Source organism: Vidua chalybeata, chromosome 2 (assembly GCF_026979565.1).
Source record: "Vidua chalybeata isolate OUT-0048 chromosome 2, bVidCha1 merged haplotype, whole genome shotgun sequence".
Classification (NCBI taxonomy): domain Eukaryota; kingdom Metazoa; phylum Chordata; class Aves; order Passeriformes; family Viduidae; genus Vidua; species Vidua chalybeata.
In genome coordinates this window covers 65,979,842-65,994,127 of record NC_071531.1, presented here as the reverse complement: position 1 = coordinate 65,994,127, position 14,286 = coordinate 65,979,842, and the positions used below count along the sequence as shown (strand labels likewise).

The following is a 14,286-nucleotide window of genomic DNA, read 5'->3' as shown; positions in this document are numbered from 1 at the left end:
CTGTGGTCAAATGAAGGGGCTGTTTCCATCAAGAAATGGGATGGAGAGGAAGGGCTTAGCAAGGTTATACCATGAAAATTAAAATACAAAGTAAGTAAAATGAGTTTACTAAGTTTCAGTCACTGTTGAAGCTTCAGACCCTGGCACTCTGGATAAACTTAAGTTAAGACTCTCCACTATACAACTCTGGATTCAAAAACTGATCTGTTAATTTTTACAAAGTGGTACCAGTTTTTTGTCCTAACTGGGTGCCTCAATTTTCACAGGTATTATAACTACTGGATCAACTTTAGCAGAACACTACTATTATGTCTCAGCCTACAGAATTTTATACAGTGATGATGCACAGAAGTGGACAGTGTACAGAGAACCTGGCATGGGTAAAGATAAGGTAAAAATACCACATGCTTTCTAGGTATGTTCTAAGGAGATTGCACAGTTGTAAATACAAGTCATTTTGGTATGGTGAGAAATCATTAAATAACTTTCATTTTCAATGTTATTTTGAACTGTAAACAGCAGATAAGCAGAATAAAATATGAAAATATGCAAATATGTAAGGATTTGAACAGTTCTAAAATTCAGATGTTATTTTTGTTATTTATTATTTATCTGGGAGAGAATATTCTGTACAAGAAACACCTGTTGACAGTGGTAGGTTTTCTGGTACTACATCTCTTCAAGAATGATTCTACTTCTTTTAAACTAAGTTATATGTTTTAAAATTAAGCTTTGCTTTCTTATCCTCTTGAGGTTACAGAATAAGTAAATGTTATGGGTTGTATAATTTTTTATGTTTTCTAATGTTTCTGTCAATCTTAGTTTTTAACCAAATACTGTTAATTTTCTTATATAAGAGAACCCTCCTTGCAGAGGGAGGGGTATGTTCAGATTGCAAATGTTTTGCTATACAGAAAAACTTCCTAATGTTAGCAGCAAGATAATCTTATTTTCCCATGTTTACAGCTCTGCAATACTTAATAGACAGTAAAAATAAGAAAATTCTTGTCTTTCCAGTTCAGATCAGATTTTATTAAAGAAATGACAAGATTTTTAGTAATGTGACTAGAACTAGATTTTCCTTCTTTTTCTTAAAATCCTTGGATGTAATTTATCTTAGGCCTGTGGTATTAAGCACATGTAACTGTAACTACTAGTCTGGTAGTTTTTTAGAAACAGGTTTTAAGGATGGTGACTTTGGCTGTCCTTGGTCTTGTCTTTACTCTGGGTTAAGAATATTTCAAGGTAGGATATATCATCCTCTTGAAGTAAAAGGCTGAAGTTTGTTAAATTAAGAGATTTTTGAACACTGAACATAATTGCAGTAGGAAACTCTTGGAAGAGAGGAGGAGAATTTACTGTTGGGTCTGAGCCTACATGTGAACTAAAGTGACTGTTGGTGTGAAGTATTCAAGAAAAAAAGGGAAAAAACAGCATATTTTGCTTGTTTTGAGTGCCCTCTTCTGGCCATAAAATAAGATCTCAGCAAGCTACCTCGATTTAGGCTTCAGTGTTGGTTTGACAATTTTCTTTAAAAAACTTTGGAGTTATTGCCTTGAATTTGAGCGCATTGTTCCTCTTGCATGCTCATGAAATGAAACAAATTGTTGAGCCTGAAATTACAGGCAACAGATCTTTCTTTGTGTTCTCTGTGTCATTAAGGGACAGGGCATGAAGAATCATATGTACCCAGGAGCTGGCAGCTGTAGTTAAATGACAGAAAAAAAATGGTTCCCTTTTTCTACATCAAAATAGCAGATTTTCTCTCTGTCTGCCATCACCTCACTTGATAGAGATTTGCTTTTGGATGCATCTGCTTGCAGGCTTTTCCCTTTTAACATGCCAGACCAGCTGGGAGGTGCTAGTCCCTGTTTTTTTGAAACATGTTTAGAATTCCTAATTTTTTTCAGGCGACTAGAGGCTTTTCCAAGATTTTCCTGTAGTGTTTTTGCAAATACCTTTTAAAGATTTAGTAGTACTCAAGAAAAACTTTTCTTAGCTTATAATGGATTAAAAAAAGAGTAAATGCTTGAATTGGGGAAAAAGGACAAATGAAAGTTGCAGTGTTGGAAAAGCTTTGTTTAACAGCACAGAGGGAAATGGAAAGAGTTTGATAATAAAAAGAGTCAGAGTGATTTCTTATTAAAAAGTTAGTGCTGTATTGAGCTCAGAAGCAAATTATTTTTTAATGCAAAATTTATGGTAACAAAAAATACTGAGTTGCAGGTAAAGTTAAGTTACTTCTGTAACACTGGACATCAAAAGCTTGACTGATAAAAGCCTGGAGTAAAAATCTTTACTGTTTATATTTCTTGAAGGTAGGGGTTGGTGTTGATTCTTTTTGTCCTTGCTGTTACAGAAACCTGACATGAGATTCAATTTTCAGAGTTGGCATCTGTGTCCCTGCTCTGTAACATCTGCATGTGTTGCTTGGGCAGCCAGATGTGCCTTCTTTTGGTGCTGGGCTCTGGCAGGCACAGCATGAGCAAGGATACAGTACAGCAATTCAGGCTGGGTGCATCCTCTCAGGAAGTCACCTCTCTATTTTGCTTCTCACTTGCATCCTTACCAAAACAAAAAAATTAATTGGTGAGATCTGTAGCTACAAGCCTGTCATTAAAAAAAAAAAGTAGTAAGGGAAAAGTGGTTGTAAATTGGAACCCAGTCTGCTGTGGGCACATGAACTTCAACTACTTGGTGTTATTAATTTATTTCCAAAATAACATCATAGGCTTGCCCCCACATTTACTGTGTCTTCATTTGTTGCTGCTGAATATATTTAAGAACAACAAGCTTAAATTCAGAGCAAAACAACTATCCATTGTTTTGAATGGATAGTTCCAAGAATAATTATTTCAGGCCTCTAGGGATATTCTAGACATTTTGTTCAAAAACTCAGCAGTGCAATACAGAAATCTCTTCTCTTGTGTATCAGAATTGAAACAGCAGCCATTTGTATTGATCAGAGATGTGCTAAAAGCTCTTAACTGCTCCATGTTATGCAGACACGTTGCACAATGCAGTGCTTGTCTTTAAGAATGTGCTTTATTGCTTATTAACAAGGAGAAAACTCCTTGTAATACTGACTTTTTCAGGCAAGTGCCATAATTCTGTTTTGCATTGTGTCCACCATGATTTGCAGTGCCTGTATCAGTGCTTCAAAAGAAAGAACTCATTTGCTGTCATCCCAGTAGTGACCTGTGTTGCAGCAGCACCACAGAGTTGCATGTATAGGCCCAAAGCCCCACTGCTGTGCACTTAACATGGAGAGGCAGCTCACTTCCTACCAAAAGACATGGTGCCAAACCAGTCTTCCTGAAGGAGGGGGAAGATGGGAGTACTGCGCCAAGCTGCTGTATTGTTTTAAGCAGCTTGGGGGTGAAAAACCCATGGTTGGCTGTAAATCTGTCAGTGTGCTTACATTGAATCTCACAGGGACTCCGCTCACTGTTTTTAAACTTGAGCCAGACTTCTTGTGTGTTGTGAAATTTTGATGAGTTCTCTGTGTGCAAGGATGGCAGTGAAGGACCAGCTTGAGCTCGTCACTCACACAAAGTCTGCACCCTTCTCTTGCAGAACCTTATGGCTCAGTGTGAGACTGAGGAGAGCTTTCACATTCTGAACCCAAATTCTTCTGTTTGTGTCTCAGCACTTGTAGGCAGCAGCCACGAGAGGACAGTGTGGTTACACACTTGAGGGTGCCTCCCAGTGCTTTCTAATGAATACCATCCTCAGACAGGCTGTGCTGAACTGCTGGGCTGTGTGAAGGCACCACTTAATTCCAGCTTGCACAGTGTCACAGCTCCTTGCTATCCATGTCTATTTGAAGAGTAAGTGTAAAATACCAAGAAGGAGTGGGAATGACTCAGTGCCATAAACATGTGAGATGTGTGTAACAGCAGGCTGTGCCTGGGGAGCATCAGTAGGATATTCCATAGTACCTTTACTCTGAACTGTGTAGCTGTGCGCATACCTGTGCATACACCTTTTTTTGTTTTATTTAGTTGTAAATGTAATGGGGCCAAGGGAGTGGACAAGTCCAGGCAGCAGCACTGTTCTGAATTGAATTCCTCACTGTTTATTCTTCCTAAGTAAAACATCAAAATTGGTAGTACTTACTCAATTGCTGTTGTATTTGTAGAACATAATGTTTCTCTCTTTTTTTTTCCTCTTCTTTTCTAGATATTTCAAGGGAATACTGAATTGTACCAGGAAGTCCGCAATAATTTCATTCCACCTATTATTGCACGTTTTTTTAGGATTAACCCCTTAAAATGGCACCAGAAAATTGCAATGAAAGTAGAATTGCTAGGATGTCAGTTTAGTATAGGTAAGACAACTGAAAACTTTCAACTGTGCAAGACAAGAAGTGAAACTATTAAGGTTGTAAGTGAAATTACTAATGTTAAAAGTTATATCATGGGTATATTGCAGTGAGTCTGAAGTACTTCTTGGCTGCATAACCCTTCTTTAGCTGGTATTTCTGAGTTTATCCAGAAGTTATTACACTTAACCAGGAAAATACTGAATTTACAAAATAAGTGTGTCAAAAGATGCCAATCACTTCTTTCCATGTCATTGATTCCTGAGGGAGGGTCCTCATTATATAACATGAACAAAAGCTTTATTGCAAACTGTTCCAGCTGTCTTCTCCTGAAAAGGAGATACAGAAAACTAGCACTTCAAAGAACTTACCTTATAAATTCTTTTATTCTTAAGGTCGTGCTCCTAAAATCACCTTGCCAGCACCCCCTCAGAACAAGAATGATGAGAAGAATGCTGACTTTGTGGATGACTTCATTCATTCAGTGAAGACTTCTCTGCAGACAGATAAAACAACTTTCACACCTGAAATAAAAAACACTACAGTGACTCCAAGTGTAACCAAAGGTATCCACCATTAAAGAGTAGAAATGTTTGGAACTCCTTATAGTGCTTTGTCATATATTAAATATGCTTTCTGCGTTGAAATTTTCTCAAAACTTAACAAATTACAGCAGATGATCAGTATTTTATTTCTAATATTTACCAGTTATTAAATACATATATGACAAAAGATGTGCAGTTGCATGCTGCATGAAGAAACAAAACCAATCTGCCAAGTAATGTATGTAATACAATGGTATATACAGTATATATTTTATAGATAGATAATAGTTCCATCTTCCAGAACTTGTTCAAACAGCGTTTTAATCACTGAATAAACTTTGTCAGAAGGAGAAATTGTAACTTGGATTTCCCTTCTGAATTAATCAGGTGTAACTGCTTTATTTAATACTTTCTTAGAACAAAACACCTTTGATACAGCAAATCTTTTCTGGAGCAGTTTTTTTTTGACATGAAATTTGAAAAATGTCACCTGGCATAATAATTTTGTTTATCAAAGAAAATGGTCAGAAAAGGGAACAAAGTCACTGCAGATGTGGGCACTGCTGAAGTGTCCTTTGGATGGCAGGGGACGGGATCACACAGACCCAGGACAGACTGATTGGGATTAACTGTTAAGGTACTGTGGAATTTACTTCTTAAAGGAGGTTTGAACTTACATGGTGGCACTAAGGGATTTTTTTCAGAAATAATAGAATACATTGTATTGTATTGTATTGTAACAGAAAAACCATATATTAAAACAAACTGGTCAATTTTGGTGAAAACCCCTGCAAAAACCACCAGCTCTGCATGCATGTAGAAGAGCCAGATGTTAATTGAAGTTTGTGCTGTGGGAGCATCCAGCAGAGTAGCTTAGCTGGGGGATCTGGTGTGATAGACACTAAATGTGAAAACTGTGTGCTCTACCCAAATAATTTTCAAATCAAAAACTGATTTATGAGAAACTCTTTCTGTCTGACACTACTTAATTTAATGGCTTTCAGATGTGGCATTGGCAGCAGTTCTGGTTCCAGTGCTGGTGATGGTCTTCACTACTCTGATTCTTACCTTAGTTTGTGCGTGGCATTGGAGAAACCGGTAAATGAATAGATGGATGAAAGTGCTTTAAATGAATGTTAGCCTGGTGTGTGGGAATGAAATGCTGCATGTATTGCTGTGGGAACTCTGTGGTCTGCACTTGTGGGAAGAATTGCATTCTTTCTGAGAAAAAATTCACTTGACTTGCGAGGACAAAACAGCATTTTGTAACTTTTCATTGGAAGTGCTTTGATGGAAAACTGGCTTCTCTGGTAGCAGCAGACTGGTGATAGCAAGCCAGGTTACTGGTGCTTATACGTGTCGTAGTTTGACATAGAAGTAAATTTTTTCCAAGAAGTTGGGTCAAACCAATCAGTAGTCAAGTTTAGATATTAGCACCTAGAGTGACCACTGAAAGTATAGACACGCCTCTGAGAACACAGGGGGTTAAAAGCAAGAACTCCCAGGAGAATTGTCTCTTTGGTTCCGGTTGTCAGAGAATGCAAGCTCTCTCCTGCCCAGCCACGGGCTGGGTGGGGGAGGGGAAGCCACGCGGCTTTGTCCAAGTAGGCCGAGGGGCTGAGGGTCTAGAACCCAGCCAACTCCTAGACAGAAAGGTAGAGAAGAGCAGAGATACCTTTGCCCCCCCCCCCACAAGAGGGAAAGAGACAGAGAGCCTGGCAGCACCTAGAAATTTGCCAGCAGAAAAGAAAAAAAAGGGGGGGGAATGCCCAGCGTGGGAGGCGGAACACCGGACTGAGATATCAGCCGTCCAAGGAGTCTGAACGTTTAACCCTTTCCAAGAAATAAAGGTTTTTAAAGAATATTACTCCTCCTTAATTTATAGTAAAAAAGAAATAGTCCGAGACTTAAAATGTTAGAAGAAGAAATATTTAAGTGAGAAGAAATAATAAAGTAGCTTTTAGCTAGACTTTTCTTGTTAGCCATAGACTGAACCAAAATCTCCTGCAATAAAGACTACATTTTAAGAAAATGCAGTAGTGACCCAGAGAGACCTGTTTCAGCTTCAAACAGCACAAAAATAACAAGAAACAAAGAGAGCTAAAAAGAAAATAGTGATACCCTCTGTCTTCAAGAAGAAAATGAGTCCTGTTTAGACCCCTCAGCCCCAGGGGAAAATGGGGGGGACTGTAGTCCCAAGATAAAAAACTAAACTGTTATATCTTTAAGTCTGTAGCAAAGCATCCTTAAAAGAGCCCTATAAGCAGTCTGTCCATACACAGTAGTAAGAACACTGTGACATAAAATAAAAAGTGTCACACTAGCAAATTTTTTCCAAGCAGTTACTATGTGTAACAGGGAAACACAGGGAGGCAGCTGTGTTTCCTAGAGAGTCTGTAGTACAAGAGAGACTTCTCTCTTGTATATATGTTAAATTTGATCACCAGTTACAGCCAAGGTGATAGTTGCTGAGCATTAATTAATGCATCTTTTGATAAGCAGACTAGTTAAAATAACCCTTCTTTTCTTTTTTTTTTTTTTTTACAGCAAGAAAAAAACTGAGGGCACATACGATCTACCTTACTGGGATCGTGCAGGTAACAAAATGGTTCTATGAAACCATTTGCACAGTGTTTTTTTGTTCAATGTGTATTTCAGATTGCAGTTACAGTTTCCACTAGCAGAAGCTTCTCCAGTGCTAACTGAGGGAGGCGTAGCAAACTGAATTTCTTTTTTGGACCAACTTATATTAAGTACTGCTTCTTTCTCTGATTTCTTTTTTTCAGAAATAGTAAATGTCATGTCTCCTAATAGATCTGACCACTTCAGGGCTTTTTGTGAACAAAATAGAAAACCTTTTAATTATATTATGAGGGGGAAAATTAATTTGTAAAGAATGTCTCTATACATTTGATAGCCATTTATTTGGTACTTTTTTGTCCTGGAAGAAAATCTTTCATCTTAGTGTATAAGTTGGCTCAAAAATGTTGTTTTCATTGCACTAGTAAGCATGTGGGATTTAGGTATATCTTCTATCCAACTGTCTTGTGCCTCATAAACTTAAGATCAGACAATTGCACCATGCAACTCTTTGCAATGGTCCTGAAACCAACCACCTGTGCCCCAGGTGCAAAGGGCAGCTGTAGCAGTTGGGTTGGTACTGCTGTGTGACTGTGCTTCGCTTCTCTGGCCTCTGTTGAAAACTTGCACACCCAGTGTCTGCTCACTGGTAGTCTTAAATATGTCTTACCCTTTAGAAAAGGAACCTTTTAATCACTTTCATTTGCTACATGTCTGTGATAGCTCACAGCTCTGACGTTTTAGGGTATTACTCAAAATAGTGATAATTGAGTTCTTTTACCTGCTTCAACAAAATACAAGCTGTGCTGAAAAATATTTTAGTAGCTTAAAACACAGTATATATGCAATCTTGGGTGTTTTTTTTTTTCTTTTTTTTTAATCCATGTGAAGGATGGTGGAAAGGGATGAAGCAGTTTTTCCCAACCAAATCAGCAGAACATGAAGAAACTCCTGTACGCTACAGCAGCAGTGAAATCAGTCACCTAAGACCAAGAGAAGTCCCAACAATGTTGCAAACAGAGTCTGCAGGTACTTTGTGGGCCATGTTTTATATATATGTATATGAATGACATGCCAAAAAATGTAAGGAATCTGGCTACATTTAGTTATTTCCTGGTTTTGGAGGGGAACAGAGTAGAAATGAGGACTTCTGTGGATAGGAATATCTCTTAAAATGCAGGCTTTTTTGTGTCTGTTCTCTCATTTCATGTGCTATAGATAGACACTTGCCCAAGTTAATGCAGTTACTGAAAGGTTCTTTACTTGTTTTTAAACCTCATAAAGGGTGAAAATTCTTCTGGTTATATTTTCATGCACTTGAAATAATTTCATCACAATATTTTTATGCACAAATTAGAAATGTGGCACTTGATTCCCTACCCTCACTTATATGGATTAAATCATACTTGGGATCTGGAAAAGGAGGGTTTATGGATAGTGGCACATGCCCTTTCCCTGGTGAGCCAGGCATGGGAGGATGATAACTGACTGTGCCTTTGGTTCTGCACTTACCTGCTGATGGGAGAGTTGGGCAGATGTGCAGGAATTACAGCTTCACTGCAGGCAGAATTAGATTTCTTGTTTGGCTGCTTGTCTGTTTTTACCCAGCTAGGCAGACTTTTCACCTCCAGCTTTTGTAACTCAGATTATCTGTTGAGCTAAAACATCTCAGACTACATGCAGGCTTCCCCCGTCAAAGGACAAACCCTCTACCCCAAGGACCACTTTTCATTCAGATCCAGGCAGAATAATTTTATATAAATCTAATGTAAAGAGAAGAACATTTCAATCAGCTTCGTTTTCGGGCAGGTTTGCAGCATGGGAAGTTGCAGCCCATCTGGGAAGAAGTATAAAGCTGAGAAATGGGATGTTTTGGTTTTGGCTATCTCAATGGCTTCACCACCTACTGGGTGGAAAGGAATCCTTTCCCAAAGCAATTGGCAGTGGTGGACAGCGACGGACCACTGGTTTGATGTAGGATAGTGATCTGTGGGAGACTATTGACAGGCTGTATTTAATGTGATGCCTCTGTAAAACAACCCAGTAAGTGTGTTTATGTTTTGTTGGTGCTTGTAACAGAATATGCTCAGCCCCTGGTAGGGGGAATAGTGGGCATGCTTCACCAGAGATCAACCTTCAAACCAGAGGAAGGAAAAGAAGCCAGTTATGCTGACTTGGACCCTTACAATTCCCCCATCCAAGGAGTTTACCACGCCTATGCCGAACCACTGCCCATAACCAGACCCGAGTATGCGACTCCAATAATCATGGACATGTCCAGCCATCCCAGCACACCTCTTGGTGCTCCTTACATTTCCACCTTCAAAGCTGCAGGAAATCAAGCTCCTCCACTGGTTGGAATGTGCAATAAACTGTTATCCAGGACAGACAGTGCATCCTCAGCACAGGCACTGTACGATATACCAAAGGGGCAGCCGGGGCCGGGCAGTGCTGACCAACTTGTGTACCAGGTGCCACAGAGCGTGGCCCATCCCACTGTGAGTAAGGATGAACAAAGTTAGCTCTTGAGTAAGGTAGAATGATGGCTTGTTTCTAAAAGCCAGTTCCATAAAGCTTGCAGTTTCACTTTTTTAATTCCATTGTTTTGGTATTGTTAGTCTTAAATAATACAACATTGAACCAAAAGATGTGGTATGGGAGATCTGGGAAAACAGTAATTCTACTTTTCCTTAAGCTGTATGACAATTAACAGCTTGTCTCCTGCAAAACCGTGGACTTCTTTATTACTACTGTACAGTTGTCTGTCAGACATGAGAGAAGAACTCTTCATGATTAGCTCCAGTAATTCATAGATGTGAGTGATAAATTGGGAGAAACAGTTTAAGTAGAAGAGCCAGTTATTTCTTCCTAATGGTACTATTTTTGGGGGGAAAAAACCCATCTCAATACCCAAAGCTCTTAATTTCTGTGCAAGCACTACAGCTTCTAAGATTCTTCTTTTTATTGTAAAATGTCTGCACAACTTTGGACTTAACAAGCTGCTATCAGGACTGATGGCAAAAATCCCTTTAGCTTCATGGCATAAAATAGTTTTGATTCTGAATTGCATTATTTCAGCTTTTGTTAACAGAATTGGCAATTTTCAGCTGTGTGTTCCTCAGAAGGTTTCTGCCTTTTTGGTTAGGTTAGCCTTCCAAAACTAGAAGCTGCTGTCTTGTATAATCTCTTTTCTGCCTCCTTTCCTTAAGCCACTCAGTCATATTCCTTGCTAGGGATCCAGGAGGCACAGACTGACACAAGCAAACTACCTGGCCACTGCTTTCACATTATTCCCTATGCCTCTGAGGGCCACTTGAATATCATCTGCCTCCAGGTCAGACTTCCCTGATGCTCAGTGCAAGAAGCATTCAGGTCTTGGAGGTGACTTGAATTGAGAAAGGCCCTGCCCTGCCCTCCCCCAGAGTGTCCATTATTCTGTGTTCAGGTGTGAGCTTACAAAAACAGATTTGTACATACTTTTGTGAGTGCTTAAGGAAGCACACAGATATTCTAATGGTGCACAGTTTGTGTTAGACATGCATTTAGCACCTATGGTACGTTTTAGCACAACTGCCAAATTTAGCCTTAGGGCTTTTTTATGATTGTTCTTATTAGAAGCGTGAAAGATTCCAAAACCTTTGCAAAAGAACCAGTACTATTCCAAAGAGTGTCCATTTCAGACTTATTTATTGAAATTTCCATCCTTTGAATGTTCCAGTGTTCTGTACTATGAAAACATTGCAGCCAGTCATTTACTGGGGTAATGTTGACTCATTTTTGCTAGGTAATCACAAAATGAAAACAGTCTGAATGGCATATTTGCCATTTTTTATCTTGTTAGAAAAAAAAGCACAGCTTTCTTACCTAAGTAGGAGAAAACCCCTCTATAAAAATGCTGTATTTTTATTCTAACAGCACTATTGGAATTTGTGGACTCCCTCCCTACACAGTAGCCCATTTTATGGGCTTCAGGGGTTACTGTTAGTGATGCAATTCAAAGCCTTGTTTACTGCCCAGGTCCTTAAATGCCATGGACAACATCTGAATGGAAGCTGCAGTGCTGTTCAAGGGGCTGCCACCATGCCTTAACACCACTACATCATCCTCACTTACTCCTGAAAATCTGTTTGCACAGGGGCTGTATATAAATTTGAGTCAAAAATCACTTGTGGCCTGTTCAGCATCTAAAATATGGTATTACATAGAATCATAGAATGGCTGGGGTTGGAAGGGACCTTAAAGATCATCTCCTGCCATGGGCAGGGACATCTTCTATTAGAGCTCCATTGAACCTGGCCTTGAATACTTCCAGGGATGGGGTATCTATAATTTCTTTGAGCAACCACCATCCTCACCATCCTCACAGTAAAGAATTTCTTCCTTTTATCTAACCTATACTTCCCCTCTTTCACTCTCTACTCATTTCCCCATGTCGTGTCAGTGCAGTTCCTGACAAGGAGTCCCTCTCCAGCTTCCCTATGGGTCCCTTCAGGTACTGGAAGGTTGTAATGAGGTTTCCACACAACCTCTTCTTCTCCAGGCTGAACATCCCCAGCCTTCCCAGCCTGTCTCCACAGGGGAGGTGCTCCTGTCCTCTTACCAGCCTCGTGGCCTTCTCTGCACTTGGCTCCAGCAGTTCCATGTTCTTCTTATACTGGGGGCACCAGAGCTGGATGCAGCACTGCAGGTAGGGTTTCACCTGAGCAGAGGAGAATCCCTCACCCTTCTGGCCATGCTCCTTTTGATGCAGCCCAGGATCCCATTGGTTTTCTGGGCTGTGAGAGCACATTGCTGGCTCATGTTGAATTTTTCATCAACCATCACCCCCCAGTCCTTCTCTGCAGGGCTCCTCTCAGTCACTTCTCTGCCCAACCTGTCTGTGAGCCTGGGATTGCCCTGATCCAGGTGACAATGCCTTGTTCAACTCCAGGAGGTGCCAGCTCTCAGGGCTGTCCAGTCCCTCTGGATGGCATCCCTTCCCTCCAGCATGTTGACTGCACCTCACAGCTTGGTGCTGTGGGCAAACTCACTGAGGATGTGCTCATTCCCACTGTCCCTGTCACCAAGAAAGATGCTGAATATTCTCTGTGCTACCTTAAAGCCCGGTTATGTAATTTCTGATCATTCATTGAGAATGACATTTGTAATTATTTGTTTTAGAGTTTGGTGTCTTAAGCCTAAATGTGAATGTAAGGATGGTAAATAAGACGCATTTGTGAACAGCAAATTCCTGCCTATGATTGTACTTTTATGTTACTGCAACTTTTTCTGACTGACAGAACTAGTCTGCAATCTTCATAGTTTTGCTTAAACAGGTAAGTGACTGTTCCTAGCTATCAGCAGCAACTGTGACTGAAATTATCTGTATCTGAGCTGGTTTTATTTCAAGGAGTAGGAAGTTGTTAGTTTCCACTAAGATGTGACAATACAGCTATAGCCAAGTTAAGAATCCTCTCCATTCTCAACCTGTACCAGTTTAGGCTTAAAAAAAATAATCTACCATAAAAATTAAGTGATGTCAGTATAAATAACATACCAGGAATTAATTTTTACTGCAGACCCCAGGAATGGTAGAACTGTGGATAGCTGAAGGCTAAGGTGGTGTAAGAATTAAGCTATTTCCCACTGTAATACCCACTGTATTTCTCTACAGTGGGTTCTTTTTTAGCAAACATAGGGCAACTTCATTATTTGAGAAGCATGTTAAAGAAATTGGTGTTTTTTAAATTTAAGCCCCTTTTTGGAAGGAATTTGGTCCCAGGCTTTGCTCTTGCTTCAGACTTTGGACATGTTTTCTGCTAGGGCTAAGATACATTTGAACATGTAACAGTTGGGTTTAAATTGCATGACACTAAGACTAGAATTTCCCTGTACAATAAAGCAAAGGTACATTTCATGGGTCTCTCTTATATGTGAAGACATGTATATAAAATGTATTTCAATCTTGTTTGGCTTGAGTATTCTCCCAGAATGTATGTTCTTACCTCAGCATGTATTGTAGTTGCTCAGTATTTGTATATGTTGCTAGGACTTAGACTGTATAAATAGTGAGGTGGGTTTATATGTTAAAAAGTATTTTAAATAAATTGTACATACCTATTACTCAGTATGTTTGCACTTAACACCTACCTTGTATCTAATTCATCCGCAGTATGGAAATTCCAGGGTTATTTGTGAGTTACACGGGGTCATGCCCAGTCTCCAAGAGTTTCCTGGCAGCAGGTAGGCTGGTTCTGTCCCCAGTCAGCACAAGCCCTCTGCACTGCTGGAGCGGCTGCTAGTTCAGTCTTCAACCAGACCATGGCTATTGCCAGTTACTGAGTAAAGCTGATGCTGCTTATGCTTTTTCCTCCTCTTCATATGAATTACAGCACTGCAGTGCCTCATACAAAGAACTCAGTCATAATTAATTACTCTTTTATGAGTCAGTGTAGTGGGAGTTCAACAATGTCTCGTTGCAAGCTGGAAGAAACTCCTGTTGCTCTACCAGGCACTTCAAATGTCTCTTAAAACATCAAAGAAATGCACACAATTAAAACAGGTGGGAAGATAAGCACTGAGGAATTCTACTGCACGTGCTAGTCCAGTGTCAGTCAGCTTTATGAGCTGTCTGTTCCTTAGGTAAGAATTAAAACAATTGTTAATAATGTAATCAAATGTAGTGTGGCTCAACTTGGAGAGATGCACAGCTATCACTTTTATGAAACCACATGATCAGTAACCAAATTCTGATCTAAAAAGGGATATAAAACTTGAGACTAGTGTTAGAAACTTCTGCATAGCCAGAAGTTCATACCGAGGCTGTCTCTGGTGCCTTGGAAAAGGAAAGGAAACAAT

General features: G+C 39.7%; 1 protein-coding gene across 3 annotated transcripts in view; it reads left to right on the top strand.

Annotated features, from left to right (window-relative positions):
- Positions 1–14,286, top strand: part of DCBLD2 (discoidin, CUB and LCCL domain containing 2) — a 54,938-nt gene that overhangs the window by 29,152 nt on the left and 11,500 nt on the right. For 2 of the 3 annotated variants that reach the window (XM_053935669.1, XM_053935667.1), the window contains 7 exons: positions 267–391; positions 4,183–4,330; positions 4,720–4,890; positions 5,874–5,967; positions 7,417–7,466; positions 8,341–8,478; positions 9,529–13,551. In XM_053935669.1, the coding sequence (XP_053791644.1) occupies positions 267–391; positions 4,183–4,330; positions 4,720–4,890; positions 5,874–5,967; positions 7,417–7,466; positions 8,341–8,478; positions 9,529–9,971 (1,169 nt within the window). In that variant the 3' untranslated portion in view covers positions 9,972–13,551. Of the gene's footprint in view, positions 1–266; positions 392–4,182; positions 4,331–4,719; positions 4,891–5,873; positions 5,968–7,416; positions 7,467–8,340; positions 8,479–9,528; positions 13,552–14,286 lie in introns of those variants that run through there. The other variant, XM_053935668.1, reaches the window with a different exon arrangement.